Raw genomic sequence first — 25,000 nt, 5'->3', positions numbered from 1 at the left:
TTTTTGTTTCATAAGATTTAAAGAATCGTTTCCATCACAGATCTGATGTTTCTCCTCTGATCCGCTGCGGTCGCGTTCAAACCGACCTCAGATCAGTGGTTTCACTTCCGCGTTGACGGCATAAGAGAGAGAAGAAGAAGGAGAAGAAGAAGAAGAAGAAGAAGAAACCTCCTGAATCCTCGTTGCTGCTGAGAGAGAAAGAATCTTTGAGTCCTGAGTCTGAAGTTTATGATTCAGTTTATTAAACATCAGACTCAGAATCCAGAGGATTCACACGAAACTACACTAATAGATTTAATAACCTGGTTGTTCAGCTGCTGCTTCATCTGCAGGTCAACGTGCAGCTTATTTTACATCATTAATATTAAATAACCTTCTTAGAGGACGCGTGTTTTATTTACAATCAAGAATATTCATCTTATTAGTTGGTTAAAGTAATGATGCAAGTGTTAAAACTAACTGAAGAGTCTGTAACTAATGATTATTTATCACTTCACTGTGATTTATGACGAAGACAAGGAGCAAATTAACTATTTTGACAAATTGTTGAAGGACTTAAAACTTGTTGAGTTCGATCACTTTGGAAACTGATGGAAACAAATGTCAGATTTATTTCTAAATTGTTTTATTCTTTTCTCATCAGTTCCCTCAAAGAGCAAAAGTTCCTCAGAGAAGATGTTGAGACGTGCGACCACACAGGTAAAGAGACGAGGAGCCAACACTGGTTCACATTTATCTGGTTAGATGGGTTTTATTAAAATGTTCTCATAAATAAATAATGACGAATAAATTCAACATTTTAACTTTTTCTGTGCTTTTGCAAAAGCCTGGGACTGAGCCAATGGTTAAAATGATATATATGGCTTCTTTTATATAAAATAATTAACATTCAAGTTATAACATGAACATTAATTATGTTTCCATTGTGTTTAGTTCTTTATACATGTTTTTGCTTTACTAAAAACAGAATAAATTATCAATTAGTTTAAGACGTCTGCGTGAAAAAAGCTGTTTTATGTTTTTGACTTTGACACTTTGAAAAAATGTGGTATTACATATAACATTATAAACTTAAGTATAAAGTATTAAAACTAGAAAAAGGGACGATGCATTTTTTAGCTCGATGCTCTTTAGCTTTGTTCAGTTTTACCTTCACGGTTAAACATGTTGTGTATCTTCCTCCAGATCTTCCGACAGGCGGTGAGATGCGTGAGCACAGACTCCAGCCTCATCCTGGAGAGATGTAAGAGAATCTCCTCCTCTCTAAAGAACTGAGTGTTGTTTGTAATATTTAATATATAATAACCTTGTGGAACGTGATGTTTGACCTTCTTCCAGCGATTAACCGCGTCCAGCTGCTGGGGCGGGTGGGTCAGGACCCCGTGATGAGGCAAGTCGAGGGTCGTAACCCCGTCACCATCTTCTCGTTGGCAACAAACGAGATGTGGCGTTCTGAGGGAGGAGAAGTCAGCTCAACAGGTGCGATGTCCGAGGACACACAAAGCTTGAGATGTAGACAACTTAGACTTTTAGATCGTGAGACGCTTGAGAAGTTAATTTCAAAACATGGAAACTAATCCGGGTCAGACTGACCTTGCTTTTCAAAGTGTGTTCACATAGTTAATCCCATTAACAACATCATTATTGAAACCTCTGAAGCAACATTCAATCATTAGAATTATTGTGATATTAACAGTTAATCTTTGACAGTTTGATGTGTTCTGGTAAAAAGGCAGAATTGTAGTTGATATTGCAGTTGTTGTTTTTCACCAGTAGAGGTCGCGGTTTCATCCTGAACTCTAAGTGAATGTGAACAAATCGTTTACAAGTTGCTCTTCTGGTAAATAAGCTGGTTCACATGTGACTCAGCTGCTGTATGAGATATTATATCCCCTCAGTTTCCAGTTTATTGCTTTTTAGCACATTTATATGTGCTAAAAACTATGAATTGTTAGATGTTAGTTTTAGGAAGATGTGTAACTGATAAACTTCCAGTGAACAATGTATGAGGTTAATTCAATTTTCACAAAACAATCAGGTAATATTTGTCATCCTCTAATGATATTTATGGCCTCGCTCTCAAATCCAATGTTCTTCATCCTTATAAAATGGATAATATCACATGGGTTGTGTGATAATATCTAGAAATTAAAGACAGCAGTAGTTTCAAATTTTCATTTTCTGTTTGACGAGCACTTGTATTGAGACAGATTTTGCTTTCTGCTGTTTCCTGACTCCAGGCGACATCAGTCAGAAGACGACGTGGCACCGTGTGTCTGTGTTCAAACCTGGTCTGAGAGACGTGGCCTACCAGTACGTCAAGAAAGGGTCAGTTTCACCTCTCTGTTTATACACTGATAGAAATATCTATACAGCTTATAAATTATATCCAAAGTGTTTAATTATGCAGTAAGTGATCTGAAGTGATGTCACCAGTCAGATCTTAACCAGAAACTTCTTTTCGTTTTCTTTCTCTGAGAACTTCGACCCTGAAAGTTTCACACTATGCAAATCGTTTTATATTTTTAGCATCTTAACATCTGTCGCCTCAGAAAGTGTCTGAACAAGTTAGTTTTTTATCGTTGATTCAGTGTCGGGGTTTTTACAGCAAGAATAAATCAACAAAACACAGAAATGTCAAACACATGACTGCAGCTTTATCTTTATCATCATTATCATTATTTATCATTGTTTTCAACACTGCAGCTCCATTTTATCAGTTTCCTATCAGAGAGAAAACATCACATATTAGAAAAACCTCTGAAAGAGGATGAGGTTTGTGTAGTAAGAGGATTTTTACTGTGATAGTATAGAGAGAATATTGTTACAATACTTTAATATCTCCCCACTTCTCTATGTAAGAATCACATTTTAAATTCCAGATTGTTGAAAATGTTCATTCTGACAAAAAGAGGAATTCAAATGCAAAACTGTAGCTTTTAAAACAGCAGATTTCCCGACAGAAGAATCTTCGTGACTGATCTCGATTCTTTGCTCTTTCAGATCCAGGATTCTCATCGAGGGGAAACTGGACTACGGAGAATACGTGGATAAGAACCAGGTCCGACGTCAGGCCACCACCATCATCGCAGGTCTGGTTATCAAACACTCGTCCTCACACACAGATAGTTTCTCTCTGTCCGACCTCTATAAAAACACACTTCCCTCTATCTTCTGTTTCCAGACAACATCATCTTCCTGAGCGACAACGTGCGGGAGAAAGTCTGAAGCAGTTTCCTCGACTTCAAGACAACTTCTTTTTGTATTTTCTTCATTATACCAATATAAGACTGAGGACCTGAATGCTACAGCGTAAAAGGAACCGATGGAGGGGACGGAATACGCTGTAACACTCGGGTCATGTTTAACTGTGGCGCCCCCTGTTGGTGGAGGAAGAAGACGTCGATGCATCCAATGGGAGAAAGTTCACTCTTGTGTCTGTATATATTCACTTTATGCTTTTTATTGTGCTACATGTAGATAACGGTTACAAAACAAAATGTTCTGATGTTGAAATGGTCTGAGGCTTAAAAACAACCGTTCATTAAACATACAGTACTTAACTTTGTCCACCAGGAGTCTCTCAATCACAACGATAACAGAACCCAGAGTGTGATGATGTCCTGAAGAAGTGAAGGATCATGGGAATCTGGCAGAAAGGTTTTAAGAAGTTTTTGGACAAAACTGTAAATCAGGAGCCTCAAGGGACCAAATCCAACAAACACTTGTAAAATTAACTCTACAGATTGTAATTTTCCCTTTTCAACATAAAAATGTTTACTCAGAAGGTTGAAAAATTATCTTTTACATCACGTGTCTGTGAAAACAATCGGCTTTGAGCAGCAGATTCACTGAAGTGAACTTGACTCAGAATTAGACCATTGATTATAACTTATGTTTCTTTCATCACAGTAGAAGCTGCTGTTGTAGAATATCAGGCAAACTAGACTTTTAGTTTTGTTAGTCTGCTCAGATGTGGACAAATTGTGTAAGAAGATAATTTGCCCCGTCATGTGACCACAGCTCTTGACCTCAGAATACTGATGAAGCATCTTGAAGGAATCGGATGATCTGGATCTTTAGAACCACTCGTTTCCGTTTTCAGCCCGAGACTCTTTTTATTTTGAGTCGTTTCTCGAGGACCAATGCAAATGTCTCACAGATCCGAAGGTTCAGCTGCAGAGAGAGAAACAGAAACTCATGTAAATTCAGAGGAATCGTCCTCTGGTGATGTTTGTTCTCGTCCCTGAGTCGAGTCCAGCTGCAGATTATTGCACAGACGTGACACGTTGGTTCTTATCAGATTGTTGTTTTCTCTGGTGTCACTGTTGTGTTATCACACTCGTCTGGTTTTCATTTCCTTCCTGGTCGTCGGCTTCACCTCAACTCTGCTGTTTCGTCTCAGGCTTTTTAGTATCAGTATTTTTATTATCTTTTTGCTATTTCCCACTTATTTACAAATAACTTACAAATAACTAATTTAATCAACATTTGAAAATTTCATTTAATTTCCCTTCGGGGATGAATAAAGTACTCTATCTAAACACAAAAAAGAAGAACGTTTACATTTATTTGCAGAAACATGTATTTAGAAGTCATAAACTACTAACTAATATTTTAAAATAATAAAGTGTATATCCATTTTCATGTGTCTCCACTGCCAGGAGTTGATTGGCTGTTTCCTGGACAACGCGGGCGGATTTTTGCGCTTAGGTATTCTTGGCCTACTCTGATTGGTCACAGGAACTCCAAACACTTTCCTGATGGCTCTGTCATCTGCCAGTTAATGCCGCTGGAGGGCGGAGGTACAAGCTGAATCTAAACAAAGGAGACATCTGATTGGTCAGACTTGAGTTATGTGGGCGGGGCTTTAAGTTGTGGTAGGTGTAACCTGTGGAATCAGTCAAGTTAAAGAACGTCATAGAGAGAGGGACCGGAAGTACGGACTTAAAGGTAAAAATTAAAGCATATAATATAAGATTAAATAAAAGCTTTGTAAACTGTTCTTTATCCTGAAACACATTCATATACATAGAATTGTATTTAATTTCTGGTATATTTTCTATTTATTCTTTCCTGTAAACATCTATATTAAAACATATAAGAAGAATATGTTGTAAAGTGGGCGTCACCTCAGCTTGTGTTATATTTAAAGCTTGGATTTGAAATATTACAACTCAAATCAAAATGTACAGACAAGTGTAAAGACAATATTTCAATAAATCCATGATTATTACATTTGGTCGTTGGAGTCAAACTTACTGTACAAGTTAGTAAAAGCTGTTTATTTTAGGTTTTAACTATTCATCATTTACTTTGTCCTGAGATTGATTAATTTGTATTTGTGTTCATACTATTTTGAATTTCATTTTTATTTATTCATTTCGAATGTAATGGTGTCGTTTAGCTCTGTTATTATTGATATTCTTAATATTGTCAGTTATTACCATCAATATTATTGGTTATAGTATTAATAGTTGTAGTAGAAGTAGTAATAGTAGTATTTGTTGTTATTGAAGTTGTAGTTGTGGTATTTGCTATGTATTGAACCGTTGTGGCCTGAAAACGATGAATGAGACCTTTATTTTGAAATCAGACATCGAAAACCTTTGTGTGTAAATATAGTTACTTGACATTAATGTCTCAAACAGCTGGAAAAGACGAATCACTTTATATTTTATCCTCAGGTTCAATTCCTAGTGTTTTGAATTAATTGCTCACAGAAATCTGTCACGTGTATTGATCCAGTGAAAGTTTGTGTGTTTCAAATGTGTATTTTGTGTGTCTGTGGGTGTGTGTGACTCCTCCCACACATTCCTGTGTGTCTGGGCTGAGAGGAGGAGGAGGAGGAGGAGGAAGAGGAGGAGGAGGAGGAAAGCGAGAAACTGAGGCTGCAGCTGTGGAAGCGGAGACAGAACGAGATGATCAACAACAACAAGCAGAAGAAGAAGGAACGACACTCTGCTGCAGCAGCGACTCTCTGACTCTCAACATCTGTATCTGATTCTCCTGCTTCTGCTCCGACAACTTGTTGGAAAACTTTATTTCTCCCGGAGTGAGATCAGAAGTTTCCAGTTTGACCTGTTTACAGCAAAACTTCACTGCTTCTTCTTCTTCTGCTGCTGGAGGAGGAACGACCACATCCATCTGAGTGTGTGCGTGTGTGTTGAGGAACCATGGAGATCCTGGACAGCAGTGAGACCTTCCTGCACTGGGACAGGAACCTCAGCGAGCTGTCGGAGGCTGGAGACATCGACTCGGTGCTCTACACCAACGTGAGTTCTCCACTGGCCCCACTGGTTGATGGGTGCATGGATGGATTGATCGGTGGATTGATTGATGGGTGGAAGAGGAAGGAGTGTGTGTGAGGGATCGATCGCCTGACTGAGGAAGATCTCACTGGTAATGTGTGTGTTCAGAGGGTGAAGTGTGTATGTGGTGCCCGGCTCTCCGTTCACAACCTGAGCCTTGGGGTCCAGGATGCAACTCAGACTGTATCTCACTCTAATGTCACTCCTCTCTCTCTTCTCTTCTCATTTAAACATATTTAATTTGACTGACAGTTAAAGTTGTTATACTCTTTCTTAGTTTATAACTAATGTTATCAAATGGAGAATATTTAAAGGTTTCGTCAGTGAGAGTAAAAACTGACTCAGTTTAGTCTCAGAGCTGCAATTTATCGATAATTAAATGTTGAAAATAACTAAACTAACGGTCGCCACAAGTTCCCTGACTCAAAAATCCAAATATATTTAATTGATATAAAAAAATGTAAAAGTGAAAACTGAGGAAAGAACCAAAAAGCTTGCATTAGAGAATCAAGATACAGACAAAATGTTGAAGATGTGAACAAAGAAAGACAATTTGTAGTAATCATCAGTTTAGAGTGAAAGCAGATTAGAAGTTTTAAGTTTTCAAGTTTTTACATCTTCAAAGACAAAACAAAGCAGCTTTATTTGAAGATTTAAAACTTTAAAGAAGTATTTCAGTCGAGGTCATATCTCAACAGAGGCCGCTGCAGTGTATTTATACTTTTAATTTCTCTGACCCAAAGATCATCAGATTTATAGAAATACAAAGAGAAAGATTTCAGTTACTCTTCTTCAAGGTGAGAGTTTGCTCCTTTTCTCCAATGATGGTCATTGTGGGGGTTGGGCTCTGAAACAGTAAATAACGTCTTTGATTCCCGAGCGAGACACCCCCCCCCCCCCCCCCCGCCTCCCAAAGATGACCAGAGAAACAAAACCTCCATAAAATAAAGATCTGAGAAGTTTATGATGACGATCTGATGTTTTTACTTCTTTAGTGACGACCCTGTTGAACTTGTCAAACTTGAGCCGGTACAGAAAACCACTGGAGTTCCTTCAAAATAAAAGACACAGTGTACTCTCAGATTCCAGGTATATTTATAGGAAGGAGGGGGGGGGGGGGAGGGGGGCAGATGAGAGCCTCCTGTTGTGTGACTGAACACCTCCCACTTCACTTAATAACACACACACACTTCATTTAAATCAAAATCTGGAATATTTACTGTTAATTTATTTTTTTGTGAGTTTGAATGAGACACGAGTTTGTTGAAGTCACTTTCTGCTCAAATATTTACCATCAATCGTTAATATACTCAAATTGTGCGAGTGATGAACACGTCCTGAACAAAGCGAGTTAAAGTCTCAGGAAGATCAGGCGAACTTGTCTTTGAAGAGAAGTTGACTCTGTGCAAAGAAAAGAAAAAGACTCAGAGAAACATTAACTCTCAGATAAACAATTATATTAGATTCAAAAGAAAGGTGCTATTTAAAGGGGTAAGTGGAGCCTGAGGTCAAATCCCCAGCGTCTTCAAGTTGAAACTTATATTGAAATTATTGTAAATTACATGAAATTACTTCCTTTGATTGTTTTCAATGTGCGGTGAAATAAAGCTGCAGATAAAGACGAGTGTAATTATCTGGAGTTAAAGTTGTTGAAGTTTGAGACAAGCTGCATCAGAAAACTCTGAGGAAGACGAGCTGTCCTTTAAAGCTGCAGAGAGACGCTGAACAAAGACGCCTTTTATTTCCACCGTTATTTGCATTAGATACTTTACTTTTCACTTATCTACCCGTATCAGCTCAGGTGTCTCCGTACTTTTGTTTCTAGGACTTTTAAGGATACGACCGAAAGTGAATTTAGACTCAAAGGACATTTAAAGAGATCTGTAAAGATGGAGCTGCAGAGTTTTTAATTCTTCTTGTGGAGTTCAACAGAGGAAAAGTTTAAAAGACTTTCAGTTATGCAACTTGAAGTGTGTGTTGCAGCATATTATGTGTCTCTGGGCCAAACTTGGTTCCAAGAGGATTGTGTGTGTGGGTCAGAGTGAGAGACACAGTGTGTGAGTGCGACTTTGTGCACATATTGTGTGTATTTTGTGTGTGTGTGTGGAGACGATGGGAGGAGAGGTTGGGTTTACAGGGAAAAATCCAGCTGGCCTGCAGGATGGTAATCAGACACCGCAGAGGCTGACTGGGTCGGAGACTGAGACAGTGTGCATGTGCACACACACACACACACACACACACACACACACACACACACACACACACACACAGACGCACACACACACACACACACAGAAACACACACGCTCAGTGGCATTTCCCTCTCCTATGAAAAGCTGCAGACAGGTAAAGACTTGTGAAGCTGTGAACGTGGGTCCTTCAAACGAGTCCTCAGGCCACAGATTCTGTCAAATAGCATCAGACTGTATCTGCTCCGAGCTGCAGCTGCTCTCTGATCAGATTCAAGAGGAAACCGGGTTATTGTTATAACAGGTTGGTCTCAAGATGGATGAATCATCCAGGAGCTCATTGGCCAAGAGGCTTAAACCCAAGATTAGTGTCCGAATAAACAGGAAGTGACTGGAGCTGCCGAGAGATGTGTTAAGAGCTGAAATGAAGTTCGTTGAAAGTCTCATAAGAGTCTGACAAACTCATTGGAGCTACGTTAACTAAATCAAGTTCGGGTCGGAAAACACAATGTGTGTCAGGTTTGAACACAGACCTCATGATTGACAGCTGAGACAGACTCGTGATTGGTCGAGGACGTGTATCGGCGGGACCTTGATCCCGCGGCTCCTCTCACCGATCACGACCCTCGACTTCAAAATGACGTCAAAACCGCAAGATGGCGAAACACCAATATTTTGGTTAATGTTTTGACCAACAGGAGGAAGTAGAGATGCGTCGTCCATCTCTATTTACAGTCGGTGTTCGGTCCCTAACGTGGATCCGGAGTTTTCCTTGATTTCCACAAATATAAATCTGCTGCAGTCGTACATCACATAAAGGACAGGTTGTGTGAGGAGGCCGCTCCAAGAAGCTCTTGTTAGCACAGTGGATATTCTATATATAGTAAAGCATGAATAGTGTGTGTGTGTGTGTGTGTGTGTGTGTGTGTGTGTGTGTGTGTGTGAAAGCCAACAGTGTTTGATTGAGGTGCAGCCTGAGAAACAGACTGTTGAGTCTTTGTTTGTCGTCCCCCGGCTGTGGGTCAGGTCTCACTCTCTCTCTCTCTCTCCGGGGGTTTGTTGACCTGGGATTCCTCACAACAATGTCGACCTTCTCCGCGCCTGCTTCTCCCATCAGCCGCTTCAGGCCCCTCCCATCAGCCGGTTCAGGCCCCTCCCGTCAATTCCTTCAGGTTTTATCATAATCAAGTTCCTCAGGTTTTAAAATAACTACCCAGCAGCAGCACAGTGAAGGTGGAGACGCGTCAGCTCCTTTTATTTCCACTCGCCAGTGACAGACACAATCCCTCTGTGAAGTGGGAGTGAGTGAGTCACAGATATTTAACATGTTTCTATTTTTGACGTGAGGGACGAGTTTAACAAAGGAGAAGGTGAAATCATCAAAAACACATTTTCTTCATTTCTACATAAAGATCCAAACAGACAACGATCTGCAGGAAGCTTTTAAAACAAGTTCCAGGAACATTTGTTTAAATAAAATGTATTTTTATCAAGTACATCTATAGATATTATAGTTCTGTATGTAATCATGTGTAATATGTGTAGCACCTGAAGAAGATGAATGTCTTTGTAACTAGATTGTGTCTCCAGATCACACAGAAATAATAAATGTTTATCACTGTATATCCCTCATGTGACAGGTGAACAGGATCCTTCAGGAAACAGACACAAGTACAAACTCAAATTCCATCTTCCTGCACTTGCTCATACTTGCAACACGCCAAACGTCACATGGCGTGTTGCTCGGCACATGGCGTCCGCACAGAGTCGGACCTGCAGAGGAGAAGAGTTTGTTTGCTCTGCACATGCTCCAGGGCGTCGCAACTATGTGTCTGCTTACATAACACCAAACGTCCTCGGCTCCATAAATCTAACTCCAGCTGTGGGTCGACGCTTTTATTCATAAACGCTGCACATTCTGACACACACAGACACACACACAGACAGACACACATACGCACAACCACACACACACGTGCAGCATTGAGAGCAAACAGTTTGATCCATGTGCTCACAGTGCAGAGCCTGTTCTCCGCTGGGGCAGGGCATCCTGCTCGCCGGTGGCCTCGCTCTGCCTCCGTCTGAATGGTCCGTGTGTCCGTGCTGTAACATGAGTGTCAGTGTGTAGGCCGAGACGGACACACACAAACACACACACACACACACACACACTCCAGTTTTATATAGATCAACGATGACACACTTTCACAATCGCTCACATTCGATCAGCGGTCAAAGGTCAAAGTGTCTCTGTGGTTTGTATACCCTGCTCCACATGTTTCCAGTTTTACATATCACCTCGACCTGGCGTCTATCAGCTGAGAGAGAGAGAGAGAGAGAGAGAGAGAGAGTATGTGTGTGTGTCTGTGTCTGTGTGTGTGTGTGTGTGTGTGTGTGTGTGGTGATGAAACACAGTGTCATTACTGCAGGTGTGGTGCCGGATCTTCAGGTTGGTCTGAAAGTCCTTTGTGTCACAGTGATTGACAATGTGCTTTTGGAAAACTTGATATGAAAGAGGTGAGATTATCAGAATAAAAGCTGAAAGGAAATGAGATTATCATAGTTTCCACGTGTCTGTTCAGCGCAGCAGCTTCTGGAATCTGTTCCATAACCGACCTGAAGCCGACTGCAGCTCGGCAGCAGGTCAACGTAGAATCTGTTCAGCCAAATCCACATTTTTAAGGAAAACGAAAAACCCATCCAGCAAGTTAACTGGTCGTCGAACTCCGCCTCCTCCGGCTTCAGGACGTTTTCACACCAGAAAATCTAGAACAAGCTTCACGTGTTTGTTCCATTCTGTTACTTCTGGTTCTACATTGTTATTAAGGGACAGAAGCGTCATGAATCATGGGATATGTTGGGCTGGGAAGGATCCACCTGCCTGTGATTGGTACAGCTTGATTGAGGTTTAGGGGACGTTGGGCCTTGGCAGAGGAGTGAACTCTATGATTTGATCTTAGTGATAGTTCTTTTAAACGTTCTTACTCATATTTCTGCTCTAATGTCATCTGAACTTCAAACTGGTTTCCGTGGTTTCCTCCTGTTTCCCTTTGATTCTCCAGTTTCATCTTGTGAATGACTTTGTAACAAGAGTTTGAAATGTGATATGTACATTTTCTATTATGTTCTCAGGCGATAACTCCTGGCTTTTAATGCTGAGGGTAGGTTACAATTTCGCATCTATTTGTTGAATGAAAGAATCTGATTCTGGTTCAGACCCAGGGTTTAATTTGTAATGAAGTTGAGACCTTTCATTATATCCTGAAGTTCCTCTGCTCCAACATGAACCCGGCCTTCATCTTCACATAGTTTTAAAATTCTTCTCCTGAGTTCTCCCCAATCTTGATGACATTAAAATATTTGGGCACATATTTCTCTCGCTCTAATCGAATCCACCTTCCCCACGAGAACTCTCTCAACTTCAGAAACCGACAGTAACCTTCACATGGTTCGCACATGGTCGTCTCGGACACGTTTCTCTCCTTTTCTAATCTGATGCAACGTTTCTCCCGGCGCTGAAAGTTGGAAGCGGTCTCGTCTGTCAGCTCGCCGCAGGCAGGCCGCCATGTGAGGGCGAGTCCAAGGTAGCAATCAGAGAGTGAGGGATCATTATGGAAAATCCACAGGAGCCTTCCTTCTCCGAGGCAAAGCTAAATTTATCCGTCTGCCCCCTCTCTCTCTTTCTTGATTCTGTCTCATCGGCCCCCCCTGTCTTTGGTTTAGGCTCCATAAAAGGTTTCAAATGATGGTGTGTGTGTGTGTGTGTCTCTGTGTGTGTGTGTGTGTGTGTGTCTGTGGTTAGCAGGGAGTGGGTTTAACACACGGCTCAGTGCTTTAAAGACGTTCAGCCCAAAAATGAGCCTGGAAGCAGTTTTATATAGAAGCAGTTTGGAATCCAGCACACGACCACTCTTTCTTTCTTTTATTCTCTCTTTCTTTCTTTCTTTCTTTCTTTCTTTCTTTCTTTCTTTCTTTCTTTCTTTCTTTCTTTCTTTCTTTCTTTCTTTCTTTCTTTCTTTCTTTCTTTCTTTCTTTCTTTCTTTCTTTCTTTCTTTCTTTCTTTCTTTCTTTCTTTCTTTGTTTCTTTCTTTCTTTCTTTCTTTGTTTCTTTCTTTCTTTCTTTCTTTCTTTCTGTCTTTCATACTTCCGCTCTTTCCTGTCGTCTGCTTCTTTCTTTCTTTCCTCGTCCTGCTGCAGTCTGAGGTTGAAGGAGGAGTTTTAGGTTTTTCCACCACCTATAAACCAGGATTCTCTGTCACAGACTTTAAAGCTGCAGAATCGACAGAACTCGACTCGGCGCCGGCGCAGCACAAGCTTCAGCGTCTTAGCTCCTCAACATGAAAGAGAGTAAAGCCTGTAAACCGATGATTAAACAGCGAGACACGCTGTACTTCTGATGTTTGCCTTTACAGATCGCGCAGTTAAACATCCTGAGTCAGAAACCTCCTCATCCGTCGTCTAGTTAACCTTTCACCCCCCCCCCCCCCCCCCGCCTCTCTCCTGCAGGCTGAGCCGGGACGAGTTGGCTCTCGTGTCAAATACCAGAGACATCCCAAAGAAACAGCTTCTTAACCTCCAAGTTGTTCCTCTCCCCTCTCTTTTTCCTACTCTGTGTTTTTATTCAACCCTTCCACTTCCATTCCTTTTTCCTTAAAATATTCCACATAAATTCTTTTCCCAAACTCAATAAACCTGCGTCAGATCTGTCAGACGGGTTCCTAAAATTCTCCGGAGGTTCTGCATGTGAGAAATTAAACGTCAGAGTCGGATGATCCAGGTATTTTATGGAAGTTTCCTCTTTTTCAACCCAAGTTATTTGTTTTCTTCAGGCTCATTCAGACATTATCCAGAGTTATTACTCTCACTCTTATATTTGTGTTCTCTGGAGAATGTCAGGAGTTTATCTGGAGTTCAGTGCAGGTCTGAGAGCAGCTAAGTGGCGTCAACCTCAATAACTCACAGGAGCAGTCAGCTGGTGAAGATGATGACATGAACAATATGAACAATTAAAACCTTGAATAGTTCATTCCTAGTTCATGTAACATTCCTTAGCATCACACCTTTCTCCTACGTGAGCTGGTTCATTCCGACAGGCGACTCTCTCCATGCGTGCACATGTGTGTGTGTGCGTGTGTGTGTGTGTGTGTGTGTGTGACGTGTTCAGGATAAACAAAGACATTCCTCTGCCTGGCAACCGGCCGCCTCAGACGGCTCCCATCATAACACCGGCGGCGCCCAAACAAGTTCCACCAAGTGGTCTCCTTTCCCGAGGATTAATAACCTCACTGTGGGGAACCCAGCGAGACCTGGACTGACCCAGTTTTTTTACCCAGCATTCAGCAGGAGGTGGACAGAGGAATCCTGCCATGGAAACAGAACTTCAGTCATTGTGACAACCAGAGTTTGAGACGTTAATCCTGCAGCAAACAAGCCGAGAAAACACAGGAAGGGACTTGATCAATTTGTCTTTTCAGTCAGATTAGCTTCAAATTAATCCCCTGAATCTTCTCACTCTCAGAAAGTTTGAATCTCAGGCGACGCTCGTTGAGTCAACGCGATAGAGGCGATGGAGAGTCGGTGCAAAGGAGGAAAACAGGAAACGTTTGTGCTGACGGGAGGAAAATGTGAGAGATACAAAAGGAAAAGTTAAAACTCTGAGGAGAGGTGTGACAGAGTTCAGTTGTTCAGCTGGGAAGTGTGTTTGTGTGTGTGTCTGTGTGTGTGTGTTTAATTGCACTTGATGACTGGTCAGTGTTACAGTGGAGGCCTGGAAAGAATTATGTGTGTGTGTGTGTGTATGTGTGTGTTGACCCAGTTTCTAACAAGCACACAACCGGGACGAGAGCTGGATTAGAGGGAGAGAGACGTAGAAAGTCAGTTGTTAGTTTCAAGGTGTTTTACACTTGAAGGCGTTTTCCTGTAAACAAACAAAATATACATTTCAAGTCAAATCATTTAACACTGAACTCCACAAAAGACCAAACCCAACAAGATGTTGGTCCGTCTCCAGGAACGTTATTCAACTCTCTGGTTCCTGCTGAAGACGTAAATCTTTAAAAGACTAAATCAGCTCATTGAATTCTAGTAAAGAATATTTAAAAAACACATTCATGTTGTCTCATAAAGAAAAGCTCCAGTGTAGAACTTTATGCAAGGCCTGTTTTCTACTGGTCAATAAACCCACTAACACCCACTAACATCTGGCTTTTGTCACTCACAGGTTTTATCGGCTCCGATCGGCAGCGATAGAAATATAACACACGCTAATTCCTTCTGCTTTATTTTGAACTTCTGGGCGTTGTCGTGTAAACAGCCACAAACCTTTGTATACTTTATTGAAGGGGAAGTTTTTAGAAAAGACCAAATATTTAGTTTCAAACTCTGGAGCTGTGTCTTGTTAATGTATATAAAATATATGTATATATAAACTAGCAGGCTTTTCCCCATGCAGGTATTAAAACGACCTAAATGTCCAAACCTCTGTCTGGTGAAGTCTTTCATAACATCTGGAGGGTGAGTGTGTGGGAAGAGAGGGGGTTGTGCTCAGTGATAGGTCAGTGTGACAGACTGGAAAGTTTGTGTTACTGTGTGTGTGTGTGTGTGTTTTGGTAAGCTCCATGGGGCAGGGGGGGGGGGGGAGCAGGATGGGATTTTACTCGAAGAGAGGGACCCAAAGGGAGAGAAGGAGACGTTGTTTCCATTTGATCTGTTGTGCGTCTGTTTTTCTTTATCGTCTGTGGCCTCTTCTGCTCATCACACACACAGACACACACATGAACACACACATGAACACACACAAACACGTGCACTGTCATATCTGCACCGCGGCCTTCGGATAACAACATAGTTCTGAACTTTGACTCTGTGAACACGCTGCTACCTTTTAAAAACACGTTTCCTGTCGGTGGCTCCAACGATTGAAACTTTCATGAAACCAGTTGAGACGATTAAAGTTCGTGATGGATCAGCTGTGATTTCTGTCATGTTCAGAACGGCTCGTGGGCGGAGACTCCACGGCCCAGCTGGAGGTCACGCCTCCTCTTTCTCTCTCTCCCACATCCTGTTGTTTACATCCGTTAACCATCTCTCCACCTCCGCCACTTCTCTGTTTACAGAACAGATTCAAATGGATCAAGACATCGACACAAATGTTGTATTTTTGTGTATTCAGGAGCTTTGAATTGGATGTATTTTACTGCCTTTTGACCTGTTCGACGTTTTTACCCAGGATACACCTCTGTCTGCTTTGTCTTTCTGACCTTTGACCAATGTCAAAGGAGAAAATCGGCCCTGAGGCAGAGGCCCTTACTAAAAGTAATGATCTCCTTTAAGCAGCTCATTCAGGAAACAACCTGTTTTTTGGTGAGAGGAAATAATGAGGTAAACGTTTCCTACTTTATGAATTGACTCATTGTTAAACTTAAAACTTCCTCGTTCCGGCCACTGAATCTTTCGTCTTTTAAAGTACCATTCAAAACACAGTCACAGATTTCTTCTTGGAGCAGAAACTGTCGCTCAGGCCAACATGTCTGAAACCGTGAGACGTTGTCCAACATGCATGAGGTCATCAGGAGAATTAACAGGACGTGTCTGTGCGAACGAGTGGCACAAAGACAAACCACAGACCTCAGAGGGTTTCTGATATCATAGGTCTTATCTGTGTGTGTGTGTGTGTGTGTGTGTGTGTGTGTGTGTGTGTGTGTGTGTGTGTGTGTGTGTGTGTGTGTGTGTGTGTGTGTGTGTGTGTGTGTGTGTGTGTGTGTGTGTGTGTGTGTATAGTCTGGACAGTGTCGCAGTTCTAACACGATGCAGTTCTGTGTGTGACAGCTTCACTTCTGATGAACAAACACATAAACCTCTCAAACCTGCTCATGTTTGTGTTTCCCCTCTCGTGTGTATCCACGTCTGTTCGTTCCTACACACAGACACACAAACACACACAAACACAAACACACATTCGTCCGGTTGAAATCATCTCTTCCATAGTGTCTCATCGTAGCCATGAGCGTTCTCCCTCCTCTCACTGGCTGACACTCGGCCAAAAAAATGATCTCGCCTCACAAGAACGCTCTCGTTCCATTAAAGGCCTCGAGCCGGTTCTCACAAGGACGGGAACTCGACCCCCGTGGCCCAGATCCATCACCCGTCCGGACAGGAAGTGAGAGCAGCCCGAGAAAGTTCAGATAACGAGAGGAAAGAAGCAAAGAATCTCCGGCAAGTTCTCCTCAGCCAATGGAAACCTGAACTTATATCAGAGAGAATATCAAAATAATATCATCAAATCAAACTAAATGTTAAAAAAGGCTTAATAAGTTCAGAAAGATTAAAACGTTAATAAAACAAGATAGTATAAATATTAGGATGAGACATCGGACAAGAACTTGTTTCATTTTGGGATTCAGGAATGTTTTGATCACTTTTCACCAATTTACCAATTAAACCAATGATTCATGGGCATTGATTTTTAAGAATCCGACATTTAGGGAACTGATTTCTATGAGTGAGTAAAATCGTGCTGCCAGTTTAAACGCAGGAACATCAGTGTTGTGTTGTTTCCATCCGTCCCAGCTGCTCAAACCCTAGTTTCCTGTGTTTGTGTTGAGAGTTTGAATCCCTGCCGCTTTGCAGATACAGTATCAACACGTGTACCTTGAGTGTGAACACAGCTCACGCACATTGTTAGCATTCCTCGCTGCACTTTGTCTTACGGCCGCTGAACAATGATGACACAGTCACCACAGAGGCACAAATATGCAAATCGCTCTTTATCCTGGAGGCTTGTGGGAGTTTGCTCAGAACGGTGGGAACCTCGAGGAACTGGATTCTACAAGAATCTCCGAAATACCTCTGAGCGAAGCATTTAACAAACAGGGCCGAGGTTCAGCACACGGCTGATAACCAGTAGTAAAAAAGGAGGAGATGATAATATGAAGATAAGATTTACAACTTTGATTATTGAATTTAACCTTAATTAATGAGCTATTCACTTTTATATCAAACCTAATGACTTCCCAACCTTTGCTTTGGGCTTATTAGAAACTGAAAATACACTCAGAGTTTATCTTTCATATTTTACAACTTCATAACATTTACAAACGCAGATTTGCAGGCTGATAAAAAAGTTACTGATACACAAACACCATTTCAACATAAAATCACCCACATGAACAGAATTCAGTAAATGTTTCCATGAACTGAGGTTACACCAAAATAAAAAAACTAATGAGTCGTGACATTTACACTGTGTGTGTGTGTGTGTTTGCCTTTTTTATTAGTGTGCTTGCAGTTTGTGCGTCATCGATCCAGGGCAAGGTACACACATGAATACACACACACACCCCCACACACACTCTCAGCTGGAAACTCACTTGACATCGATGACCTTTAGGCCTGTGTGTGTGTGTGTTTGTGTGTGTGTGTGTGTGTGTGTGTGTGTGTGTGTGTGTGTGTGTGTGTGTGTTTGTGTTTGTGTTGCCGGACTCTCTCACATCTGGTCTGTCTTTCCAGGGGAGGAAGGTGTTACATCATCACACTCTCCCCTTCCTCTCGGTTCCTCAGTAAACTTCTGGTCATTAAAAATTACAGACCTGACAGGACGTCCCACTCTCACACCTTGTTCGGCTGCTAACTACTGACCCACACAGCTGCTAACAACTGACCCACACAGCTGCTAACTACTGACCCACACAGCTGCTAACTACTGACCCACACAGCTGCTAACTACTGACCCAAACATCTGTCCAGGCTCTTATTGACAAGTCACCAGAGCTGCTTTATTGAGGTTTGGTTTAGATTTCTGCAGCTTGAAGAATTCCCTCTCTCCTCTGTCTTCATACAACCTCACAATCTGCCCTCTCAGCGACGTTCTCTGCTTGGTTCTTAGCCCCTCAGGGGGGAAATGTTATTGAGAAAGAGCAGCTCTTTCAGTGGAGCCAGTGACCCACTGTTTGTTTGCCCCAGTTCCAGTTTAAACTCCCAGTTTCCCCTGTTCACCTCCTTGAGTTCCGCAGCTGGAGAGTGTTACGTTACAGCCGCTAAATAACACGTCACTGTTTGGCTGCAGAGACAAAGAGGGTTCTGTGTGTGTCTGTGTGTGTCTGTGTGTGTGTCTGTGTGTGTGTGTGATGAGTTACACCCAGTCAGGGACTTGCAGGTCGGCCGACTTGCCCTTTAATCGCATTTTCTTTACTTTTCTTACACACTCACGCTCGACCACAACCACACACTCTGCAAATGACAGGCAGCACATAGAACCGGCCTGTGTTTCTCTGGAGTGTCTCGGTTCTCCTGCAGCCGGACCAACAACACAACCACAACCTCCCTGTGTTCTCCTGCTATTTATCTGTGTCCACATTCAGGAGGGTTTTACTGGAGAAAGGCTGTGGAGAGCAAAGTGGTGTCAAAGGTCACGTAAACCAGATCTGAACCCACAAAACGTCCCTTATTTTTAAACCTGGTTTCTGTGTGTAATTACTCGTCCGTTTCCAAACTACGCCCTTTCAGTTTTCTCCTCTCCGTGTTTGTTTCCTCTTTGTGAGCTTGACCCACAGTCTCAGTTTCCCTGAGTCTCTTGAGGCCGGGTCACATAAAACAACATCCTGACATTTAAAACCACAAAATACTCAAATGTTTGCTTGAGCTATAGACAAGGGAATAATTTGATATTTGATTCATGTATTTGAGCTGAATTTAGAATCACAATCATCATCAGAGCAGCAGAACTGTCCTTTTCTTTTGGGAGGTTTAATAATATCAGCAACAGTTTGATGTACGAGATTGGGTCTCTGTAACCGTGGAGATTTAGCTGTTGCCAGGAGACGCTCGGATGGGGGAGGGGGCGGGGGGGTTAAAAAACAAGTTGCTGTTAATGTCTTTCCGTGATGTGCCGGGTTCTGTGGCTCGTGCACATTTACTCAGATCCACTGACTGATTCATCACGACAGTTAGAGACGAACCCGCTGGAGGAGAAACGTTTAAATATTTGTCCTCCCCTCTTCCGCTGAGCAGATTCACGGTGTGCTGTCAGTGTTTGCATTACACACACACACACACACACACGCACACACTCCCCCCAACAGAGGCCTGAAATCAGGCCATATAGGGGAACATAAAGCAGGAGTGTGTTGTGTGTCTGTGAGGTGAAGAGGTCATTTCACCTTGTGTGCGTGTGTGTGTGCGTGTGTGTGTGTGTGTGTGTGTGTGTGTGTGTGTGTGTGTGTGTGTGTGTGTGTGTTTGTCGCTAAGTGAAAAGGCTGCGAGTCAAGTTCTCTCTTTCTCCATCTGTAATCGAAGCCACATGTTTGGCGTTGGGCCGCCCTCCTCCTCCCATTACCTCCCGTCCTCCATCTTGATTTCACTCTCACTTCTTCCATCCCTCCGTCGTCTTCCCTCTTTTGTTGACTGTTGCGTAACTAAGACAGTAGATTTTTTTTTCTTCAACAGCTGAAACTCCTCTTTTACTTCCATCTGTGTCTAATTCAAATGATTTGGCTCGTTCTCATTGGCTGAACCCGATCTGGTTCCTCACAGAGTTTTCTGCCTGGTAACTCGAGTTACATCAGAAGTTCACTCACAGCGAGTTCAAGCGAGGACGCGACTGGAAACACAAGAACTTTAAATTTGCTGATTTCACAAGAGATTCACACATTTGCAAGAAAAGATTTATGATCCCTGTGTGGAAGAATCTGTCTCGCTGTTTTCAAATACCAAGATACCCATACAATTTGCATATGGGTGCAAACATGATTCAATCCTTATTTTCCACAAAACAGATAAATATAAAATATGAAAACATGTGTTACATGTTAAAACTGATCCAAAGTATCTGTGAGTTTAACCCATAGACTGTTTACAAAAGATGGACCACATTATATACTTTTTATTTTATATGTGCAAGGTGCATATTATTTACATATTCTGCAGTTTTCATTTCATATTTTATTCTCTTGTCGAACTTATTCTGACTTTTTCATCTTATCCAAACGACACTGACAAGAACTGATTCAGTTTATTGATCAATCGTTTTGAGGCCTTATCAATTATTGTAATTGGGGAAATAAGGCTGTTAACTGCAGCTTTATAATAATAAATCCTAAACAAGAGTCAAAGTCAAGACTTGATGATTTGTCCAGTGCCGAGTAATTAGAGGCTTTAAACGCGAGTTTCCTGTTGGAAGATCCAGCTGTTTAACACACACACACACACACACACACACACACACACACACACACACACACGCACACGCACACGCACACGCACACGCACACAGACACACCTGTGTACAGTGTGTTATCAACACATCAGCACCTTGCTTATGCTTTGGCTGCTTTTTGTTTATTCTAGTCACAACACCTGAACACAGAGACACACAAACAGACACACACACACACACAGAGGAATGCAGCAGAAGGAATGTGATGAGGGAGAAGGAGATGCTGGGGGTTGGCGGTCGGGGGGGGGGGCAACAGAAGAGGATTATGGGAGGAGGACTCATCTGTAAACGTCTGGTTGTGTTTTATAAAAGTGTCACCACACTGAGAACCACACACACACACACACAGACACACACACACTGATTGATTGGGGGGGGTTGGTCCCTCCCCAGTCAGAGACAGTTTTACTGCTCTCTGATTGGTTGCTTTACGGTTCCCATGGGGCCGAGCAGGGAAACTTCAAGGGAAGAATCTGTGTCTCTAATGACAGACGACGGACACAGACTAACCACAGGATTTGTGGTAGTTTGATATAATTATGGACCCGTCTCCTCCTGCTCGTGGTCTCGTCTCGGAGGGGTTGAAACTCATATTTCCGTCTGTTTATAGAATATCTTCTTTCTCCCCCCCCCCAACAGCACTTCTCTGAGCTGCTGGACGACCTGTCACATGACGCCCTGCTGGGTCAGCTCCTCAGCGACCCCTTCCTGTCCGGGGGGCGGGGCGGCGTGGAGGACATGGAGGGCGACGAGGACGACAGTGACCTGTCCCCGTCCTCGCCCCTGCCCCCCCACATCACGGCCGAGCACAGCTACTCGCTCTGCGGGGACAGTCGGCCGCAGTCGCCCCTGTCGCACCTGACCGGCGAGCAAGGCAGCGAAGCAGGTGAGACACAGAGTCGTACTCACTGAGGGTGTGGGGGGGGTGTTCGCTGATATGTTCAAACTCCATATTGACGTGTTCTGTCCTTCAGAATCAGACGGGGACTCGGCTGATTGGCCCATGGAGCAGGACGAGGACGCCATGGACGCCATGGACGCCATGGACGGCCTCCTGTGTGAGCCTCCCTCCCTCCTCCCCAGCCTCTCTCTGTCTCTGGCCTCCAGCGTGGGGCCCAAAGCAACCGAGGGTCCCGCTGCCGCCCCTGCTGCCGCCACCACCACCACAGCCGCCGCCGCCCCTGCTCAGGCCACAGCCAGCAGCCACAACCAGAGCAAGAGCATCAAGGTGAGAGACCAAAGACTCATGATGGAAAGAAACTGAAACTTATACTTTTCATTGATTCTCACCTCCTCTTCTTCTCTCCGTTGCAGATCAAAGAGGAAAGCATCGTCCCTCAGATCAAACTCGAGCCTCATGAAGTCGATCAGTTCCTCAACTTTTCCCCCAAAGGTCAGAATCTCTCTTCTCTTCTTCCTCCTGAGCTGTGAGGACCCCTGCTGGACATTTGTTCACATGCCTCACATCCAAGTTGAGATCAAATGTTCAACTCCTACAAGTAAAAGTAGTAGAGACACAAATTCACATTAGAAACCATATGGAATATTCCCATTGCAGTAAACAAGGTTGTTTTTTTTTTTTTGAAAAAAGAGAAAATTAAAGTTTTAAGGACTAGGGTTAGTGGGAAGAGTTTTCTTTTCTCATGATGCATCATGTTCCAGAAACATATATTTGCATAATATTCAAAATTCAATATTCAAGCTTCTCAACGATCTTTATATCATTGAATCTAATATTTAAAAGAAGAGATGCACTCATTTAATCTTTTTTATTAAATATTGGTTCTTTCACCCAGATGAAATCTAACTACTGCTGTTGTCTCCCTGTCATTTCTCCATTTCTCAGGTCTGGAGTCCCTGCAGATGCCTCCCACTCCTCCCAGTTCCCATGGCAGCGACTCTGAGGGCAGCCAGAGCCCCGGCCACGCTCCGCCCAGCCTCTCCTGCCCCAGCTCCCCCACCAGCCCCTCTCCGTCCCAGGCCAGCCTGAAGGTGGCGCCGCGGGCCGCCTCCTCCCTGTCCAACTCCCCCCTGCTCACCGCCGCTCATGTAAGCACTGACACACGGTATCACTTTATGTTGAAGTAACCACATGTACAGAGGCCGGAGTTCAGGTTCGATTCTCTTGTTTGATGTACTTAATTTGTATATTTTATTCCTGTGTTCAGAAGCTGCAGGGCTCAGGGCCGCTGCTCCTGACGGAGGAGGAGCGCCGGACGCTGGTAGCCGAAGGTTACCCCGTCCCCACCAAACTGCCGCTCACCAAATCCGAGGAGAAGGCGGTAAAGAAGATCCGCAGGAAAATCAAGAATAAGGTACAAATTACAGTCTGGACTCATTTATCAGTTTGTTGACACGTGTCTTCTTTAAATAATATTCAATATCTGTTTATTAAAACACTTCAACTTGAATATAATTTGAGTTATTTATTATTCAAATGCACAAATATATTCATGATATTGTAGGTTTTCAGTGACAAAACCTTATCAGAGCATTGCACACTGATAAATCTAAAGATATTGTTCAGACATATTTCGATTTCTCTTTCTTCTTTGTTTGTAAACCTGACATGAAGGAAATTAAACATCAGTCTCTTGAACATCAGGATCTGTCTTGCTGGATGAATTTTATTTCCTCAAACCCATTAACCAAACCGATGTGATAGTTTCTCTAATTCGACTCCTTTCGTCTTCTCTCCGTCAGATTTCCGCTCAGGAAAGTCGCAGGAAGAAGAAGGAGTACATGGATGCTCTGGAGAAGAAGTGAGTCCCGATCTTGTTCTTCTTCATCCTTTCATCACAGTGAATGATGAAGACTTGAAACACCTGCATGATTGTGTCTGCAGGAACAAACTGAATCACTTAGACTCTAGATATCGACTCCTTGAGCATGTTGAGTCCTGAGTTGGTTTGTTTATTGCAGCATTAAAGTAAATGTATTGATAAGTTAACCTTCCTGTAAACGGAAAAGAAAAAGAGAAAATATGTCACCTACATTAAATAAAATGCAATAAACAGAGAAGTCAGTTGTTATTAAGTGATGTGAGTAGACACTGACCCTGCAGTACTCCTGTCTGACCACAGGGTGGAGAACTGCTCCAACGAAAACAACGAGCTGCGCATGAAAGTGGAATCTCTGGAGTGTACGAACAAGTAAGAACACGTGACTCGAGAACAGATGTTTACAGATGTTTACAAAAGTTAACAGATGTTTACAGATGTTTGACTCAGTCTCAAAGCTTCAGGTGTTTGTTTTTATGAAACACAGGAAAACAATGAACCTGAATCTTATTGATCCAAAGCTTCTGTTCAGCTACAGCCATAAATAAACATGAGGCTATTTTCATGTAAAATGCTCAATGTGTGTGTGTGTTCGTGTGTGTCTGTGTGTGTGTGTTTGTGTGTGTGTGTGTGTGTTATACCCAGTGAGTGTGTTAACTGCATCTGACTCGACTAGAATGCAGCTGTTTTCACTCAGTGGTTAAAGTGGTCTTCACTGTCACTGTCGAAAAGTTAAATGAACCTGTGTGTGTGTGTGTGTGTGTGTGTGTGTTTGTGTGTGTGTGTGTGTGTGTGTGTATGTGTGTGTGTGTGTCCGTGCGTGTGTGTCCGTGCGTGTGTGTCCGTGCGTGTGTGTCCGTGCGTGTGTAATGAAAATAAAGCCTCAGTGGAGAATCTGACTGATGCTGAGTAAGAGACATTAACACTGAACAGACACCATCCATGTTTATTTTTGCACAAACATTTCAATTACATATACACATATTGAATTATTATAATAAATTTTGTAACAAAAGAGTTCCAGGTTGAATTTGTTTGGGTCTTTGTTGTCAGTTTTTGCTTTAAAGTTGTGTTTCATCAAATTGCTTCGTCGTAGATTAACTTCAGCAGATCTTCTCCTGTAAGAGGCTGAAATCTCTCTCTTTACACCTATAAACACCAATAAATGCAGAGTAAATAAAAAATAGAAAGAGAAATGCACTTACTGTATCAGACCAGTGTGTTATGTTGAGTGTATCTAATGTATGTGTGTGTTTGTGTGTTTGTCCTCCAGGTCTCTGCTGCAGCAGCTGCAGTCTCTGCAGGCGCTGGTGGCTGGCAAAGTCCCCAAGTCCTGCAGGATGGCTGGCACCCAGACATCATCATGTTTAATGGTACTATATTGTGTGTGTGTGTGCGTGTGATGATTTTGTGTGAGTCATTGTGTATTGACTTCCTCTCTTTCTCTCAGGTGGTGGTTTTGTGTTTCTGTCTGTTTCTGGGGAGTTTTTACCCCGGGAGTCTGAC

The 25,000-nt window shown here is 42.6% G+C and overlaps 2 protein-coding genes across 3 annotated transcripts in view; both read left to right on the top strand.

Annotated features, from left to right (window-relative positions):
- The window catches only part of ssbp1 (single-stranded DNA binding protein 1), a 3,640-nt gene extending 77 nt beyond the window's left edge, over positions 1 to 3,563 (top strand). The window contains exons 1-7 of one of the 2 annotated variants that reach the window (XM_061072756.1): positions 151 to 332; positions 644 to 699; positions 1,186 to 1,243; positions 1,339 to 1,479; positions 2,241 to 2,328; positions 3,004 to 3,092; positions 3,185 to 3,563. In XM_061072756.1, coding sequence (XP_060928739.1) covers positions 676 to 699; positions 1,186 to 1,243; positions 1,339 to 1,479; positions 2,241 to 2,328; positions 3,004 to 3,092; positions 3,185 to 3,228 — 444 coding nt within the window. In that variant the 5' untranslated portion in view covers positions 151 to 332; positions 644 to 675 and the 3' untranslated portion in view covers positions 3,229 to 3,563. Of the gene's footprint in view, positions 1 to 150; positions 333 to 643; positions 700 to 1,185; positions 1,244 to 1,338; positions 1,480 to 2,240; positions 2,329 to 3,003; positions 3,093 to 3,184 lie in introns of those variants that run through there. The other variant, XM_061072747.1, reaches the window with a different exon arrangement.
- Positions 3,564 to 5,878: 2,315 nt separating this feature from the next.
- creb3l2 (cAMP responsive element binding protein 3-like 2) overlaps positions 5,879 to 25,000 on the top strand; it is a 23,483-nt gene continuing 4,361 nt past the window's right edge. The window contains exons 1-10 of the mRNA XM_061086171.1: positions 5,879 to 6,275; positions 21,354 to 21,600; positions 21,689 to 21,942; positions 22,029 to 22,107; positions 22,561 to 22,763; positions 22,883 to 23,029; positions 23,418 to 23,476; positions 23,798 to 23,866; positions 24,768 to 24,867; positions 24,945 to 25,000. The exon at positions 24,945 to 25,000 is cut by the window's right edge and continues 74 nt beyond it. Coding sequence (XP_060942154.1) covers positions 6,177 to 6,275; positions 21,354 to 21,600; positions 21,689 to 21,942; positions 22,029 to 22,107; positions 22,561 to 22,763; positions 22,883 to 23,029; positions 23,418 to 23,476; positions 23,798 to 23,866; positions 24,768 to 24,867; positions 24,945 to 25,000 — 1,313 coding nt within the window. The 5' untranslated portion in view covers positions 5,879 to 6,176. The remainder of the gene's footprint in view (positions 6,276 to 21,353; positions 21,601 to 21,688; positions 21,943 to 22,028; positions 22,108 to 22,560; positions 22,764 to 22,882; positions 23,030 to 23,417; positions 23,477 to 23,797; positions 23,867 to 24,767; positions 24,868 to 24,944) is intronic.

The sequence above is a fragment of the Limanda limanda genome, chromosome 1 (assembly GCF_963576545.1).
Source record: "Limanda limanda chromosome 1, fLimLim1.1, whole genome shotgun sequence".
Lineage (NCBI taxonomy): Eukaryota > Metazoa > Chordata > Actinopteri > Pleuronectiformes > Pleuronectidae > Limanda > Limanda limanda.
The sequence above is the reverse complement of the archived record's forward strand: the minus strand, read 5'-3'. Positions and strand labels throughout refer to the sequence as shown.